The sequence below is a fragment of the Centroberyx affinis genome, unplaced genomic scaffold (assembly GCF_046629955.1).
Source record: "Centroberyx affinis isolate AG114_WGS23_722 - 3 ecotype Tasmania unplaced genomic scaffold, CSIRO-AGI_Caff_v1 ptg000826l_1, whole genome shotgun sequence".
In the NCBI taxonomy this organism is placed as follows: domain Eukaryota; kingdom Metazoa; phylum Chordata; class Actinopteri; order Beryciformes; family Berycidae; genus Centroberyx; species Centroberyx affinis.
The window spans coordinates 307,449-326,699 of record NW_027279425.1 but is presented as its reverse complement, the minus strand read 5'-3'; the positions used below and the strand labels follow the sequence as shown (position 1 = coordinate 326,699).

Sequence of the window (19,251 nt, the reverse complement as noted above, 5' to 3'; positions counted from 1 at the left end):
TTCTATTGAATCTCACTGCAGTGGGAACAAGATAAGGGATATAGACCTAAGGGATTTAATAAGTCTATGCATTTTTTTTTTGTATGTTTGTGGTAAAATAGGCAACTGGGCCTGTGCTTAATGGCGAAATTGCTTCATATCGCTTTGTTTGAGTACTGTTCCTGACAGATTGTTCCACAATTAAAGCATATATAAATAAACATTTATATATATCAGTGTGAAAACAGCGGAAACTGCTGCATAAGCGCTGCATAATGTACACACAAATTCTGCATTTGTATTCCCTGTATTTGTATGCCCTTGATGCCATACTCTACAGTGTAGACCCTGTTCAATTAAGTGCCATTTTGGCCAATACTTCCTCATCACAGTGCATTGATTAGAGTACCGGAAATGAATCAAAAAGATTGCATAAACCTTTTGGAATCAAGAGTTACAGCTTCTGTGGGAACAAACAGCAGAGACGAGATTCCTAAGGTGTAAAGACAACAAAAGAAGCGAAAGGAGCTGAGGAATGAATTTAAAATATGCGTTTTCAAATTTAAAAAAAAAGGATAAAAGGCTATGTAAATGCAGATTTAACCGTGGATACACACTGCATGTTGAGTAGTTGCAAACGTATAACTCATAACAATACTGGCATGAAATTAATAAATTAGGTCCCACAAAGGTTAATCATATTCCAACTTAAGTAAAATCAGAAAATGAAGAGTGTAGCTCTGATATTGGTGTGGTTTTACAAAAATGGGAAAATGATTTTGCATATATTTAGGTACCAATTATTCTTTTAGGTACCAATTATTCTTTGTTTGATGACTGATGAAGTATTTTAAAAATGGAAATTGAGGTTGAAATGAGTAAAGATTCTTACAAATGTAATTGGTTTCTGAATACAAAATTTACTATTGAGGAAGCGGAGAAAGTCATAGAGAATGCTGACATAAGGAAAGCTCCCAGAATTTATGATATTTCAAATGAAATGCTTAAGTCCTCTTGGTTACTCAGTCAGGTTTATTGACCTCAAGAACAAATTATTTTTCACAGACAGCCTGTGCATGCAAGAACATAACACATGTTGCACACCCATTCACTTAACAGTTACAACAACCACAAGTTATTGCCACGGGAGACATGCTGTCAGATTATGATTTAAATATTGTTTTGAATGTGGGGTGTTATGAAGCCAATTCCTAAATCTTCAAATAAAAATGAGAGTATGGTTCAGAGCAGATGTATGAATCTTACTACTGCATATAAACTATATCCTTCCCTTTTGAATAATAGACTTTCAAATTATCTTGAAGAGTTGGGTCTTCTTGTCGATGAGCAAAACAAATTTTGTGAAGCGAGAGACTGCACTGATCATAGTTATTCTGTTACACGCTCTGTTATTCAAGCAAAACTTCAGGTTGGTGAATCAACATTTGCATGTTTCATTAATTTCCACAGGCCTTTGGCAGGTTAGACAATAATTTCTGGACTGGCTGGAAAATTCTGTGCAGCCAATGAGGCTCTCTATCAGACATCTGTTGCATGTGCGCAGGTTAATAAGACAGTGTGTGTCACAGTGTGGTTCCCCATGCCATTTGGTGTGAAACAAGGGGTGCTCTCTCCAGCACTGTTTTCACTTTAATGAAACTCTTGTACTCAGATTTTCTAAACTGGTGGTTAGATTGTTGGTATCCCATTATATGCTGATGAAATAATTGTACTGGGTGAGTCTGAAGAAGATCTACAGGGTATTCTGAATACTGTACTAGGGTTTGCATGTTGATGATGCAATGAACAGTGTGTGTTGGAGCATTTCAGTGTTCAGGCTCTATTTCATTTTTCATGGTGTTTTCAAGCCAAGCACCAAGTATCAAGTGATGTTTGTATTCTTTGACGCTCTTATAGGGTTTGCATGTTGGAAATGCAGATGTGATGAATCAGGACGAAACTGTAGGAAGGAAAATTGGAAAAACAATGTGGATATAAGTATATTTACTTTTTATTTTGCTACAACAGTGCTGTCATATACTAAGCAGCAACACTTTGTCTTAACTAATGCTCATGCATCTGTCTTAACTCATGTTAATGCATACACTAATGTTGAACTATTACTTAACTAGGGCGTGAATACATAAATTCATGTTTACTTAGCTATTAACTTGGACATGAGTTGAAACCCTTTATATTAAAGGGGTGCTGGGCCACAGGAACAAATATTCAAAGTAAAAAAAAATTGTAGCTGCACTCCCACAGCTCCAATATAGAATTCTTTATTGAGAGTGTTGCTGTCGAAAGGTTGTTTTTTTTTTTTATAAGAAAATAAAGTATTCTGCATCGGGACTATGGTAGTGCGGCTACAATTTTCATACTTCTATTTAGCTATTAACTAACACAGTTGTCAATGCTGTAACTACATTATGTTCACGACAAAGTTCTCCCTAGTTTGAGCTGAGCCACTACAGTTAAGAATAGCACACAAAGTGACACAGCCCATGCAGTGTGACTCATGCGCTTGCAACCATCTTGACATGTTTCTCTTCTCAACATATGATCCCTCTAGCTGGCTGGCCCAGTTTGAGCTGCAGCTTTGCACATGAAATTGATCTAACTATTCGGCAGCAAGCTTGTAGATTCAAAATACCCAAATGTTCTCTCCTCCAAAAATATAGATGAAAAATGTGAACTCTTACGCTTGTATCTTCTGTTTTTCTTCATCTCTCTCTCTCTCTCTCTCTCTCTCTCTCTCTCTCTCTCTCTCTCTCTCTCTCGTTGCCTGTTTCTATGCTGTCAACTCGCTTCAGTGATATTTGTTATACAGCGAACAGAGATCAAGAGTGCTTCTGTATTGATTCTTTTGCTTTGTTATGACACAAGAATTCTGCTTCAGTGCTCACTGCTAAATGAACAAGCAACACATATGCGCACCCACACACACACACACACGCGCATACACTGACACACTATGACAGATAGCTATGAGCACATAACTTGATACAACATAATTTGTTATTGTGAGGCTATTGATTTGTGAGTCACACAATAAAACAAGTCTCTTCCAGAATCAGCCCTATCTCTTTTATCATGCAGCAATCAATTTTAACATGTCTCCTATTCATTGCATTCTAATGATATGATCAATATATCTTCCAAGATGCTGACTGTACAGAAACATTGTGTCATTATCTGGGGAAGAATACAAAAATATGAAAACATGACAAATATGACAAATGTGAACGAACACTAAAATGAGATGACAATGTTTTATATGTAAGGTTCAGGAGACAGAGACCGTGGAAGCTCACAGCTTCGCTGAATATCATCCATCATCCAAACATGTAGAAAAAAGATGAATACATTATTCTATTTTTAGGGAGGTGTTTCTACATTGTGAGGTTACACTATATGCCTCCATTATCTGGCAACAAAAAAAATGGCCCAGTTGATTCGTAAGGCAGCGAATTATCCTATCAGCGGGGAACGTCATTTGCAGATGGGGTCAGAAGTAATGGAAAGTCATTTTCACCAGGGGCTGTTTTCCATGTAGGATAACTACCGCACTGTCTGCTCAACTAGGACAAATGGCTACCTCTCGCTCAAATCACTACGGTAACCTAGACTAAGAGTAGCAAAGTAGCCCCAGCTGAGACCTCGGGTGTCTAAATGTTTCCCTGGCCATAGCCACAGTACTGCCTGCTCAACCTGCAGTGAGTGCAGAGTTACCGAGGGCATTTGCAGCCTGTGAACATTATGTTTCATCAGCAACTCCTATTCGAGAATCTACAGTATGTATTTGGGTGTAAGTTTGTTTTGTTGCGGCTCTTGCCTTCTCGGCTCTGCCCCGGCCTATAACAATAGCCTGCCAGCACCTAGACCCAGTCCCAACCCCGCCCAGAAAAACACACACAATTAAAATCCCTTTTAAACCTTGACCTGCAATTAGAGAATGATTGGATAATGTAATTCTATGATAATGTAATACCAAGGGTAATATTAAACTAGATCGGCTAGCTACGAGGCTGGTGGCATGAATTCACTGGAGCACTTGTCTCCAATTTCCACTGCCAAATTCTAACAGTGCAGTGTGCATCTAACTGCTATAACGTGCGGTTTATGCAAGGCCAGCCGGGGATTGGAGGTATTAAGCTGAGCAAGAGTGATGTCCTGACTTGCTAGTGTGGGCATTTTAGAAACAATGCAAACACATTACACAGCAGTATTTAAATCACATTTAACTATTTCCATTACTCCTGCAGCATTGTAACATGAATGCCCACATCTACCTGGAGCTATTACAAAAAAACAAAGGAAAAAAAAAAAAACCTGTGCCCAAAAATCTAAGACCCACGAGACCTGTAGCAGTCCCACAGTTATGCAAACCTCTAGCTGGGGCTTTAAAGTCAGTTTTCAGGTTTCTGTGTGCATCCTCACTATAATTCTCAGTGCCACAGAGATTTATGACAAGTATAATTGTATTCTATGCTCTCTGAACTCACCGAGTATGAATCAAGCGGTCATTAAAGATTGAATTTAGTAGTTTCAGTTCTACAGTAAGTTTGGAGACTTTTGAAATGTTTTAAGTATAATGTGTTTACTTGTGCCTCATAGAATGATGATGATAATGATTGGTGATAATTCTGCAACACCTCTTGTAGAAATATTGGAGACAGTTTGCAGACCACGCACATTACACCTGATAATCTACTGTATATTGCTGAGCACTTTAATTAGCAACAATAATTAATTAGCTTATCTAAATTCTTCAGACCTCTAGATTAAGGGAGTGGATGCCACAGAAAAAAATGCTTTTAAAAACTGTCCTGTAAGTTTTAACCATTATGCCTGGATCAACCCAACTACTTTCATTTCTGAATTGTTTTATTCATTCTTTGACCATCATATTATTAAGTGTGCCGCTGTGAAAAGAAAATGGGCCATTGCAAGGTAAATTGTTTAATATTGTAGTAATGTGACAATACTGTATGGTTGTGTATAAAGTGCAGCTTAAAATAGCCTTTAATTGCATATTTTTTGACAATGTGTAATTGATTAATGGTAATTACTTGAGTAATTACTTTGTTTATTATTTATTTATTCATTAAAGGCAAACTTCACAATGAAAGGCAAATATTTTCAGGCCTATTAAGTTATGTGAATGAAGTTGTCCCTAATAAACTATATTCATGTGAAATCCCGTTGACGAGCAAATATATGAGAAATATATGACATAAAGATAACCATGATAATCAGATGTATGGTAACCAAGACCTGCAGCTAATACATCATGCTTACAATATTTACTAAGAAACTGCACTGTGAAACTTTCATCCTTTCAAGTGATATTGTCTGTCAGTTGAAAGGATGCTGATAATCTCACTGGTTTAGTCAGAAACAAAAACGGAGCCGTGCGCAGTGTTATGAAGGATTTTCTTCACCTCATCATGCTCATCTCCTTCCTTGCATAAAGCTCTACTATTTACCTTCCCATCCCATTTACATATAAATGTGTCCCACTGTCAGGTTGTGCTTACCTCTCAACTCCTGTTGAGTTCAAAAGTGTTTAAAAAAAAAAAGTGCATCTTATATTATATCAAGAGACAAAGAGTTTGTGCCAGTGTTGCTTTTTCAACACTGCAACTTGGAAAATACAGCATGGCCACTCACATTGTGTTTAAAGAGGAATGGGTGATTTAAGGCTGACTTGCAATCATCCTATACTGTGCACAATTAAAAAATGGACATCACACAGCATGAGCATTTTGCAGAATCAGTTTCTCTATATGCCATTCCCTATGTTACCCATTTTCATTTCTTGAAGCAAGCAAATATTCAACATAAGAGAAACATTATCATTGTTAAAGTGCTAGATAATTACATCTCTGCAGGGTGTCTTAAATGCACTTTGGAAGCATTGGGATCTACTGTATGAGATAAGTCACTTTCAATTTAAGTTTTCTGCCAAGGCAATGGATGAAAGTAATATTGCAGAGGGAAAGTTAGACACTGAAATTAGGCATAAACTTGATCATGCTGGCTCTGCTCTTAAAAGGGGTATTTCCCCCATGAGACTTCTGAATATCGTTTTTTACATATACCCTTTGAGTATAGCTTATAATATCTTTACCCAAAATAGGTTTGTAATTTCATGCCTCTTTTCCATAGGTGTGAAGTAAACAAACTCTGTACACACTGTGGCATTAAATAAAGCAAATGAAAGGTGCCTTTTCAGTTAAAAATGTGAATGTTTTTAACTAGATAATGAGAGCTTCCTAACTGTTAAGCAGTAAAGCAAGTAATTGGTTTTTCATGGACTCAGATTTTGAATTTATATCATGTGGTGAGACTAACAAAATTCAATCACATGGAGAGCAATTAAACTCTTCAATGAAACTCTGGCATGGTTCGGTTCCAAGGTAATCACATAACATAGTGTGATCCATACCTAATTTCCTCTCAAAGATTTCAAAAACATTTTCTCTATGTAGTGTAGGTAAAGTTTTTGAAAGCCATTTCCTGCTTAACCTCAACTCTATATTACAAATATGAGTTTTCAAAGAAAAACATCTCTTTTTCCTTCCTGTGTTCATAGGGCTCATAGGACTTCACTGCAGTCCGATGTAAATGGTACGGCTTTGTGTGCACCGAAGGACAACTTCATCCCATAACTCTGTGGATAACATTATCAGTTATAATCCAAGATATGTCTGTGCAGCATCATAAAAAGTTATTTCATTCTGTAGCTCTTCAAGTCAATTTTACACAAGTGGTGCTTATTGTAACAGCAATATTGTTACATAGCACCATGCAGAGGGAGTCAAATCATTTAGCCACTCCAACCAGACGAGATTGCACATGAAAGTGGGAATACTTACTTTCCACAGTGTTGGATTCTCTCTGTCTGTCTCTCCCTCTCTCTATCGTCTATGAGATTTTATTCTGTTTTAATTCAAAATGTTTAGCACTCAGAGGCGTCACTGGTTCATTTTTATTCAATGCCGTAGCCACATATGAGGGCACTGAGGTCCAGACCTCGGTAATTGTTATGCTTGGCAGGAGTGTGAGCAAGCATCTTGGTTTGCCTGTAAGGGACTGTAACATTTTGTTTAATTCAGTGTTGAACTGCACATGTCTGAACTGACTGCAGTAGTGAGGTTTAAGGGCCAGGTGACGGCCCTGATTGCTCATGTGCTTCAACCTGTGATCGTAACCCCCACTGGCTTGCAGATGGTGTTGATTGACTGCTTTGGCATTATATTACTATCAGTGAGATAGCACCCTGTAGTGCTGGCAAAGGATGTACTTTATATGCCTCTCTTCCTGTAGAGGAATCACTTTCATGATGTGTTAAGATGGCAATGTACAACTATGTATAACAATGGTCTGTACAATGTCTTTCAATAGTTTGCAGATTTATTTGCATGATTTCATGATGGAAAAAAAAGAGGAGTTATCTTTATTCCATGTACTTGATGTTGGCAAGGAATCATAGTGTTAGAAACACAGAGAAACTGCTTTGGATTGGCTACGTCTTCCTGTACCTAAACTTCCATTCATAGCAGTAGCAGTTGATATAATGCAAGTGTTTTGGGGATTTTGTAAATTTGGTGTATTGTAAGGAAATTTGGTCGACATCAGACATTAAGCACTCCAATAGGGTAGCTGTGTTGTCTTTTTTCTTTAATATATAGGAATAGTCACTGGTCAAGAATGACATGTAATATATTTCTACCTCAAACCCTTTGTCATCTCAATAAAAGGTATTGCTAAAACATTGCAACCACTGCTTACAATGCAATGATAGAATAACTACCCAACGTTCCTGAACAGGGCTCAAAATGCTCCATGTCCAGTAGCTCTTCAGCAGGCAGTCCTCCTGGCAAATCCCCACATTTAATTTTAACATACTGACTGGAGTGTTGTGATCACCAGAATTGCAGTTGGGAGCTGCAGTTTCAGTTGGGAATAAACGATGCCAATTTATTGTAAAATTATGAGAAACTTGTTCTAAATGGCCAAACAATTTCATGGGAAGGACGCCCTGCTAAGGTTTAAATTCTTGGACCAATCTAAAAGTTTTGCTTAGGCTCCGTTCCCGTTTTCATTTCACTATGTTTATTGTGTTAAAATCATGTGGGGATTTTAATCCAGTCTACAGGATATTGGTGTCTGCACAGGCATTTAATAACAAAAGAAAGCAGAAAAAGTAGAAAAAGAGGGAAAATAAGGCAAAAGATGTGACTCAATTCCAGATGATGATGATGATAAAAATATGTGGCTGATGGGTCATGTGTGGTACCAGTGAGGTTACACTTTACACTATATACACTCCACTCTGCAAGTAAAAGTCATGTTTTAGCCACACTCTGTGTAATATACTGCTCATTGGTAGGTCTACCACTACCAAACAGAAAGGATAATATCAATGCTGCAGACATTACAGGATTGCTAAGAAATGGCAATTTCTTCACAAAAGGGATGCTGTGACAACTTGAGTTTTTCAGCATTAGGCACTTTTTCAACATCAAGCACTTACAGAAAAGCTACTATCACTGTTGTTAGAATTGCTCAAGAACGAGCTTGCAGATAGTATTTGTTGGCCTGAAATGCTGCTAATGCTAATATGATATTTTTCAATAAACAATTTCAAGGTTTGTTAACGGCAACACATGTTCACACAATATTAATATTCTTGTGTTGATGCATTATGTATTGTCTTTAACTACACACACAGAGGTGTTGAAAAGGGCATCTCATTTTAATGTTCTTGTGCATATGGAGATGTGGGTTTGTATCCTCTCTGTGACACCACACAGCTGAGCAGAAATACCACAGGGATCCAAGCAATCCTTTTGATTTCCTGCTGTTTGAATCTCTCTGGGTCACCCTGTGACCGGTTCCATATGGCGGCCTGTCCAACAGCAACAGCCGATTGCATTACTAGACTGGTCACAGTGAATGGGTGCTGCTAACAAGTTGCTGCTCCTCTCTGACCCCTGTTTGTGTCTGTGTGGGTGTGCGTGTATGTGTGTGCTCGCTTCATGTTTGTGTGTGTGACCCTGAGTGACTTGTGTCCAATAAGGAAATGGAATCTATTGTGGGATTCCCCCCCCCCCCCCAAGTGAACCATTTTCTTTTATTACTTCACCTGCACTTCCTCGAGCCACTGGGCGTGCTCCCACGCTGCAGCCAACTCCCAGACAAGCATCGGCAGCATCTATCTTGTGGACAGAAGTGCTGAGTGGCTATTACTTCTCAGCAGACCACATAAAAACCACAGCAATTAAATGCTATTGGGCCATTCGACTTTGTCTTCTTAGAGAAGAAAGAAGGGAGTGAGTGAAAGAGGGGGAGGAAGGGAGAGAAGGAAGTGGGGGATGAGAAAAAGAATAAAGGAAGACCATGACAGAAGATGGCTGAGAAAGAGGAAGATCTTTAAGTCGGTGGTTTAAAATGGAGATGGAGGAATTAAAGAGGGTGAAAGTGGCTGTGAAATTAGGGCTGATGAAATACCTGTTCTCAAAAGGACAGGAGAAAGCTCTTTAACTAAGGAACAATGGACACTATGAGTAGAGTGCAGCATGGGAGTTACAGTAGATTCTCCACTTTTAACTAGATTTATAGTTAAAAATTATGTTGGGTTACAGCTGCACTGTTGTTCCGCCATCCAGAGGAAAGTTAAAATTATATTCTGTGGCAACCGGGTCAGGCGAGAAGCAGTTTTTGATACATCTATTCAGTTCCATTTTACAAAATTTCAGAAAACGTGGCTAGAACAGTGCACGGAAAATGCAGGATGTATTCTCTTCAGTTGGCCATCTGTGTGTGTTTTGCAACACAAATATTTGCCCTTGGTGACTCACATATTGCTTCCAGAGGCACTGCAGAAAACTGAAAAAATATGTTACCAAAAAAAAAAAAAACCTGCCACAAAGTTAAATTGTATGGGAGTTCATTGTCTTGAACAACTCTGATAGTGTGGTACAGTACCTGTTAATCAAGAACCGAAGATGTATAGAAACTGATGTTGGCCAGCTTGTACTGAGGCTCTTCAGGAGAACTGCAATTTCAATGTTCCTGAGAAGACCTTCATACTCGCATACTACAAGCACCTTCATACTAGTATTAACTGCCAGTGACCTGCAAAAACCTCACTGTTCAGGAATTTATAAAGACTGTTTGATTTGCCCATTGTCATTCATGAATTTTTACATTTTACAATGGATTTGGTTAGTCCCAGGCTCATCAAACATTTCAGCTGTTACACAGAACAACCAAAAGGGCAAAATTGGAGATACAACCTTCTCAGAGACCAAATGGACCCTCCGGGCCTACAGATCTCGCACCAAAAAGAGTGGAACTTTCCAGAACAGAACTGATGTGACCCACCAGAGTTCGTGAAAAAGCCAGTAGCCCAATGTGAAAAGAGCATGGCTATACATGGGGTATATTGAACCATATTGATCTATATTGTGCATCTGACTAATGTCAATATGCTGACCCCCTTCTTTCTGTCTTTTTGTCCCACTGACCATATTGTCAACTCTCCTGTTGACCATGTAGCTCTGCAGTCATCCCTATCATACAAAAAAGAAAGGAAACTAACAACCTGAAATAAAACTAAGCATAGCTAAATTTAACTAAACTCCGATCAGGTCAAATTAACTAAATGAAACAAAATCTATGCTAAAGAGTAAACTTAACTACCCGCCTCTAATTGTGTTTGCGTTTTTCTGAAACCATAGTGCCGACTCAGTGGGTTATCATCATAAACTAAGCTAAACTAAACTTAACTTTAAGCAAAACAAAACCCTGTTTTTCTCTGTGTGATGTAGTGACAGTATTATTGCCAACACTGCAGTCAATCCCGCCGCCGTTGTTGCTGTCACAATGGAAAACCGTTCCCATTCATCATGGTCTGTCCACGGACATTCCCAGACAACTAAAAATAAACGTCTCCAACCTCTCAGTAATCAGTCCGGGGATGTAGGTACACAACGCAGAAAAGCATGACGAGCGGGGAACCAACACCGAAAATTACAAATGGCTGCCTGTCTCATTACCCAAGAAAATCACATTAGATATCCTTTGGAAGCCTAATATAGATGTTGTACTGTGTGGCCCTCTCTCTTCCAATCAGTCTCCCTATCCATCTCTTTCTGTCTCTCTGTATGTCCCTCTCTCTTTGCCTCCCCTTTTCTCACTCATGTTCTTTCTCTTCTTGCATCTCTTTCTGTATGTCTCTCACTTTTTGTCCCTTTGCCTTTCTGTATCTCTGTTTCTCCCTCTCTTTGCCTGTCTCTCTCTGTCTTTGTCACTTTCCCTCTCCCTCTCCCTCTCTCTCTCTGTCTCTCTCTCTCTCTCTCTCTCTCTCTGTGTGTCTCCCTCTCTGTGCTGACCAGACAGATATATTCAAGTGGAAGTTAAGGACGGAGCGTTGCATTATTCAAACCCTCTCACAGGAACAAGTGTTGGGAACAATGACAGGCAAATTCCCATTAAAGTATGCAGTTTGCTGAGACAACAAATCCAAAGACCACAATAAAAGGTAGGTACAGTCAGAGGAACCAACACTCAGGAATGTTCAAATCCACCTGTGTGGGAATGATCCACGCATTTCTCATTGAAAAAAACATATTATATCTCAGATGACAATCTGACAATTTTGGTTCTCATTCAGTCTCATTCAGAAGTCCAAGTCCAGAAGTCCACTCACTAAGCCTGGAGTCAATACCAAGACCAGGTCCAATTCAGTCTGCATAAGTCAAGACCACGTCAAAAGGGGGTCGATATCAAGTCAAGACCGAGACCAGAGCAAATCGAGTCCTATTCAAGACAAAGACCAAAACATTGTAGGCAATAAACAGGCTTTCCAAATGTAAAAAAGAATGCTTAAGAAGTTTCTCAAAGGTCAACAGAGATGTAGATCTATCTACATGAGCTCTGTACTAAAAAAACCATCAACATCACTAATTAAAGCATTGGATTTGAACTAATGAATGCATAGAAGTTTAAGGACTGTTGTATACTTACACACAGGTGAAATCCTTTAAATTGTTTGTAGTGCTGAGGAAAAGATAAACGAAGGTGGACCAGGTGGACAGAAATGTATGGTTGAAAATGTTTAGATGGGCAGGAAAAAGTCGAGTCAGGCATCCTGGTGGCTCAGTAGGCTAAGGCACATAACCATATACCATATTCCAGCCCAGGACATCCCAGCCCAATGCTCATCTCCACTGTAACCTATCCAATAAAGCAGAAGTGGCAAAAAATAATCTTTATAAAAAATAAATAGGGACAAAACTGAAGAGTCCAAGATACCAGGAAAGTGGTCTCGGGACCGGACTCAAGTACTATAGCCACTCACATATGCAGAGCACAACCTGTGTAGTACCTTGCTGTTAACCCGTTTATCCCCAGTAGACTGACATGGTCACATTTAGCCACACAACAAATGAGTATATCAAATTACTCACAACTGAGAGTGACACCTTTCAGTCCTTAACACCCATTACACAGTGAGTGTGTGCTAACATGTGCTGTGGGATCAGAGAGCCAACACAAATGGCTAGTTAGTTGGCAAGCGCCAAACCTGCTGTGAACCTCGGTTGAGATGCCTGTCACATCACTTTAGGCCTGTCACATCTGATGTGGAAAATCTAATAAATGGAACCGAATCCTGGACATTGCCCACCTGGCTTAGAATCTATTCTGAAGGAGGTCTTTAGGGTCACAATGCATCAAATGATGTTTGTAATGAGGATAGTCCATCTCCCACTATTGAAGAAAAGACTACTGAGAAATGCAAATGTCAAAAGGGAGTGCTCAAATTTCAAAGTGCTGAAACTTAGAGAGTGGACAGCTTTACAGCGTATTCACACTATTCTGCTGTTTTCAAACTGCCAGCATTACATTACATTAAAGATCCCATATTCTACAGTTTCCAGTGTTTTACTTTATGTCTTAAGGTCCATTAAAAGCTGTTTGTCTGGTGTCATGTACCAAAAACACTCTCATTTGTACACATTTTCCAGCATCTCTCTGAGCATTACCAAGAACAGGCTGTTTCTGTTGCTGTGCCTTTAAGGTTCATTAATATTAACGGCCCTCTGTTCTGTTCAAGAGTGAATCGTGAGACACCACAGCGCCGGCAGCTACAGGTAGGGAAAACTCTCCGGTAAATAGACAATGGCAACCACTCAACTGCTTTGAAAAAAAACACTTTGTTAGCCAGTTATTTCTTACTTTGTGACACCACAAAGTTACAGAAGTCCAAACGCTCGGTTTTCTAATATGGATTGTGTGGATTTAGTTGGCGACCGTACATTTTGATACTTTCACAATGTTTAGATAGCACTTCCAACTCCTTTATAATCAGAGAGGCAAGGGAAATCCTGTTTTACACGATATCTTTAAAGTAAATAGGAAGTGGCTGCAAGGTGTACGTCTCACATCTGCTTTGGAAAGTGACTACACCTGCATATTTTTAGGCAGAGCAAAGCGCTTTGCCATGGAGTTAACCTTTTTAGAGGAGTACAAATGACGTGGACTGTTTTGTTTTTTTGTGAGCCGACCAATCACAAGGAAGAAGAGACGGGGTTTTGCACATATGCAGCTGACAGCTTATGAAAACAACAACAACCAGAAAGAAAATGAAGAAAGTGTTGTTATTCTGTTGTTACTCTGATCATAAAGCGTCAGTATGGAGCACTTTGGCTGTGTTGTGAAGTTTCTGGTGAGTGTCTAATAGTTGGACAAGCATACTGGTTATTGATAGTGGCAGCTGCTGCAGCTGGTTGTTATGTGCAATCCACTATTTCGTATGATCAGCACAAAATGCCGTTGAGGCTGCTCTTCAGTGTAAGCATACCCTGATTCTCCAATTTGCTATTGCATTTCCCATGTGCATTCTCTTTCAAATTTGCTAATACACACATAAGTATATGATTAAGACTAATTCTCTCATGATCAGCCCTTAACAAAAAAGGTCTTTCATTAACCGAATTGCAGTGCCTAGGTTTATGTTTTTCATTTCATGACTGGAGAAGATCCTTCATATCCAGACAACTGTACAATGGTGGAATATGATGTCTGAATATGGTAGCTACTTGCACCCATGGCATGCCCTACAGTCATCATACTTATTCAGTACATGAGCGACACAATGACACTTCCATAAAGAGTGGAAAATTAACTGTATGCCATTTGGTGAAGACGTAGTTATGTGAGATTCTTTGAACTATTTTTGAGCCCTTTGGGAAATAAAACCTAAAACTTAGCAGCTCTCCCCACTGGATTAAACAGACAAAGCTGTTTTATATCTGTGTGTCTACTTGGCTCTCTTTTCCACATAAAATATTGTCATCTCAAGATGTGCAATGTAGGCAAAATTGCTTAACAGATAATTAAGCTCTATATTGAATAATGTGGCATCACTTAACATTTTGCTCCCAAAAATATTGAAGTGACTGGCTGATTAGTTGTGGCACTGTTTCTGACCTTTTGAGGTAGTGATCTGTTTAGACCACAGGGAGGGAAATCTTGTGATTTTATCCAATGAGAACAAACAGTTTGCCGATAGCCTTTGGCTGTCTCCATGTGCAAGTAAGCACACTGTTTCCCCCTGGCCAGATCGATGGTTCTCGATTAGGCTGCCCGGGCCAAATGGAATGCAGCGGCTTTCCTATTCGTCAGCTTCCACATCCACTCTCATTTACATGCACACATACAGACACACAAACGCATACATGCACACACACACACACACACTCACAAACGCACAGAGACAAACAGATGTCACTGACAGCACAGACACACAGACGTCAGTCGTCCCGTGGCATTTAGCACAAAAGTCAAGTCGTGCGCCTGTGTAGAGCCCTGCTAAAAATCAATGGGCATTTGCAACAATCAATGGCTGGGTTCCTATGAGAAGTAATTAGAAAGGCAAACATGCAGCGCCCTCCTCCCTCCTCCACTCCGCCTACCACTGTGAGCCCGAAATGCACTCTAGGTGCTTTTCCACTGCAGGGCCAAAACAGCGTTTAGTAGAGCAAGGGTATTTGTAAGTCAGGATCAAAAACATAAATGTGTTTGCTTGAAATATAGTGCTGCTGACATCAAATGACGTGTTGTCTAGAAAATGCAATGTGAATTACAGAAAATTTGTGAGGGGTGTGAGTGGATATAAATTTGGTAATCTGTCCACTAATGGCAACTCTTTTTTTTATTCTTGCTTCCTATGTGTCCTTGTTCTATTTTTACCCTGTCTTTTATGTGTTTTTTGCCTGAATGCCGTGAGGCTCCTGATCAAGAATTTCGATACATTTTTATGTAAATGGAAATAAACTTGAAACTTGATGTATGACCACATCTTACTTTTGATGAAGCAGGCTTCTGTTCCCTTCTGTTCCGTCATGCTCTCTCCAGTGAAGAAACATCATTAAAAGAAGGACTATTTATTCCATGAATACCAGAAGAAAGTCCCCAGGTCCCTTTTAGTGATTTTAAAAATAAAGGAAGTCTTGCCTTTTTCATCTGGGCATCTAGGCTTTGGGATGGCCTGTAGAAGAAGATCAAACTAGCAGACTAGACTACCAGTATGTTAAGACACCTACTTTAAAATATGTACTCTTACAGGCTTTACCTGAATTTGTTCTTGTTTTTTACGTCCTGTTTTCGACATTTCAATGATTTTGTCAGTTGTTGTTTGAATTATTCTTAATTACTGAATAACACAAATAATAAGTAATCCCGTTTGCCTTATTAGAGCCTGTAGTGTAAATCAGGCTACTGTATGCATTGTTATGAATGTGAAGCAGGCTGCTAGTTTGTTTGAAGCATCGGATAATTGCTCATCATGAAAGTGTTGAGAGGAAAGGTTTCTACTTCTGAAAAGAAAATGTGTGGGATGAGATTTGTCTCTCTGGTGATTTCAATTGTCTTTTTGAGATTAATTTGGCTTCTCTCTCTCTCTCTCTCTGTCTCTCTCTCTGTCTCTCTCTCTCCCTCTCTCTCTCTCTCTCTCTCTCACACTCACTCACTCACTCTCATTCTTTCAATCATCCCCCATGTGAGTGTGTGTTGCAGATAATACAGAGAGACACACACAGACAGACACGCTCAAATCAAATGAATAGTAAAGTAAGCTGCAAGGCAAACCGAACAGTATAGAGTCGTCACTTTAAACTTGGTTTGCTAATACTTGACAACTCTGTGAGGGCTTGTCTGCCCCGGGCCATCTCTTTAACTACTGAGAAGGCTGTAGCTTTCACTTCTGTGTCATGGGAAGACTTAGGCGTGTCAGATATTACCGTTGGATTAACCAAGAATTCTGTGTCTCACCAAAATCAGCCTGATGCAAACTGAGTGGCAGTGCCGTGACAGAAACCTAAGGTCATTGAACATACAGAAGAACTTTCTTGAAATTATGAAGGGAAATGATTCTTGACTCTTTTTTAAGTATGTTGTGTTCAGAAAAACAATCAAAACCTTTGCCCCTTTGAATTTTGAAAGGGAGGGTGCAGCGTAAATTAGAGTGCTTGTAACCTACTTTTATCCATTACGTTATTTCACCAGCAAATGGTTTTTATACGGCTGTGGAAGTGGAAAGCCAATAGAGTACCTCATTGGATCTAGCCACATAGTAAACCCATCACAAGAAGACTAATGGTTTCTCTAGATCATTAGGATATGTGGCGCACATTCAACAGTGATTGGAATGGCTCCTATACGCTCCAGTGCTAATGCAGCTAACGGGTATATCTAGGGACACAGATAGACAGCGAATGGCTCTTGGCTTATCTAAATAACTGTCTAGCCAAGCCCCAGATAGGAAACCCTTGCTGTGACTGATAATATAAAGGGGTTTCAAAAGACATTAAAGACCAATAGAGAGAAGCAGAGACTCTGCAGCACACTCTGTCGAAGGATCCTAAACACGCGCAACGAAAAGAAAATGTAATGATTATATTTATTTTTGTAATTGCTTCAGGTATCATGGCGACTCGCTGTTCATTATGTAAACAAATTCATACATGCATATGCATACTGTGCATACACACACCCATCCGAGTGAGGGCTTGACTTGAATGTCAGGGGGGGAGAAATAAACGATGCACACACACGCACACATACATGCTGCATACTTGCGCAAACCACAAAAGCCCACAGGCATTTGAAGTTCCTACTCACCTTGAGAGCACGTAGCTGATCCTCTTACTGCTGGTCTCCTGGTCTGCACCTGTCCGCAGAGAGGAGAGAGGTTAAAGATGCATTTCACCCATTATACATGTGAACTCACTTCTGTCCCCGCCCTGGGATTTATGTTGCAATTCCATCAGAGAGACTTGGAGAGGATGGAGTTTAAAGACACACAGTATCTCTCCCTGAGTTTTCATGTTGTTTGTGTCACCATTGCACACACATACATCACAGTGCCAGTGAGATGATTAGCATTCATAATGGTTTTAAAGGACAACAGGAATGACCCTCATTTTCCACTTGAGACATGAGCCAGCACTTGATACAGATAGAGGCAATTGACACTGGCACTGTGTGCGTATGTGTGTGTGTGTGTGTGTGTGTGTGTGTGTGCGTGTGTGTATATGTGTGCATATGTGATACAGGTGCTTTAAACATATACTTAATAAACACTTGAACTTTTAGCATACACCGGCTCACTGATTGCAAGTCTGAGTATACTGGAACAATATGGCAGCCTAATTAGGATGATGAGAGTAGCCCATAAGACAAGTACCTTATGCAACAGAAAAGGTTGCACCCTCTGATACTAGCTCCTTCTCACACACACACACACACACATAAGCACCTGCTACCAATCTCCCTGAGTAGTTTCAACTGAAGTCGGGGGTCACAAAGCTCAATACTCAAAGATTCACTCTCTTTCTCTATCTTTAAACAATGAGTGTGTGTATGTGTGTGTGTGTGTGTGTGTGTGAGAGAGTGAGAGAGTGAGAGAGAGAGAGAGAGAGAGAGAGAGAGAGAGAGAGAGAGAGAGAATTCATTACACTCAGGTTATATTCTGCATATAACCTGTGTAAAGTGTGATGATTTATGTTTTTTTCTGCCTGGGTATCTTTACAAGGTCAGGTGTGAGCCTGAAATAAATATTTATTTACCTCTTACAAGCTGGAAAGAACACACCCACAGAAACACATACACACACACACACATACTTACGCGCACGCACACACACACTCAAACATACTACAACTAAAGTGAGTGTTCAGAGGGATAGAGATAAATCAGAGAGAGAGAGAGAGAGTTTGTGGAGTGTGTTTTGGTAGTATAATTGTAATCGGTCAATATGATCAAATGCCTGTTGGCCTAATATCGTACAATTCAGCGTTCTTTAAGAATTTAAGCTGGAAAACTGGAATATTAAATAACAGGCTCTAGATTGGAAAACGAAAGGACAGAAGGAGTTCCATATTGGGCACATCTGATTTCCCCAATAGGATAATCTCACCAGAAGATGGGTAGGCGAACATGTCTAGGAGCAAGACGCTGAAAAGAAGTCAAAGCACATGCATCCATGTCTCCATGCCTCCATGCATCCATGCTCTGACTGGTTGGGTAAAATATACAGCAGTGACATTGTATTATCTATTTTCATTACTTTTTTGTTTTGTTTTTGGTCAGACATTTACATTGAGAAAACAGTTACATTATTACAATTACATGAATTGACATATAATATGTCTTCTTTCTGTCTGTCCAGTCTTCTTTTTTTAACAACTAAAAGAAAAAGTCTGCAGTCCAGCAATAACATTTAAATCTAGCCAGACAACCAACACAAAACACAGAGCATTAAAATGAAGACACAAGAAACAAAAAAAAACAAAAAACATAACACCCTAGGAAATCTACATAGCATAAACAGCATGTACCTGGTCCAAATACAAATTATGCTAAGGTAGGTAGCATCAAACCTTTATATCCAACAAGTGGGCAAGGAATGGGCCCCATACTTCATTAAATAGCTCTTCCCTCCCAGCCACTCTATAAGTAACCCGCTCATAACTTGCTATCTATTTTCATTACTGAAAAAAGCCAAAAGTTGTGGGCACAGTATGTCCATCTCCCAGCAGCATTTTGAGTGTCTCCGGTGCTCTACGGTGTCCTGCTGAGTGACATCCCACTCTTTAAGAGTTGGTAAAGCCAGGCAAAAAGTCTGACAAACAGACTCTATGCTGAAAATCACAAACTGGAAAATTACCAAGGCAAACTCAAACAGTTGGATGCAAC

General features: G+C 39.6%; 1 protein-coding gene across 1 annotated transcript in view; it reads right to left on the bottom strand.

The window, feature by feature from the left end:
* Positions 1 to 18,494, bottom strand: part of tnr (tenascin R (restrictin, janusin)) — a 120,742-nt gene extending 102,248 nt beyond the window's left edge. The window contains exons 1-2 of the mRNA XM_071520807.1: positions 18,473 to 18,494; positions 17,176 to 17,224 (exon numbers count right to left, since the gene is read on the bottom strand). Coding sequence (XP_071376908.1) covers positions 17,176 to 17,224; positions 18,473 to 18,494 — 71 coding nt within the window. The remainder of the gene's footprint in view (positions 1 to 17,175; positions 17,225 to 18,472) is intronic.
* Between the last annotated feature and the right edge of the window lie 757 nt (positions 18,495 to 19,251).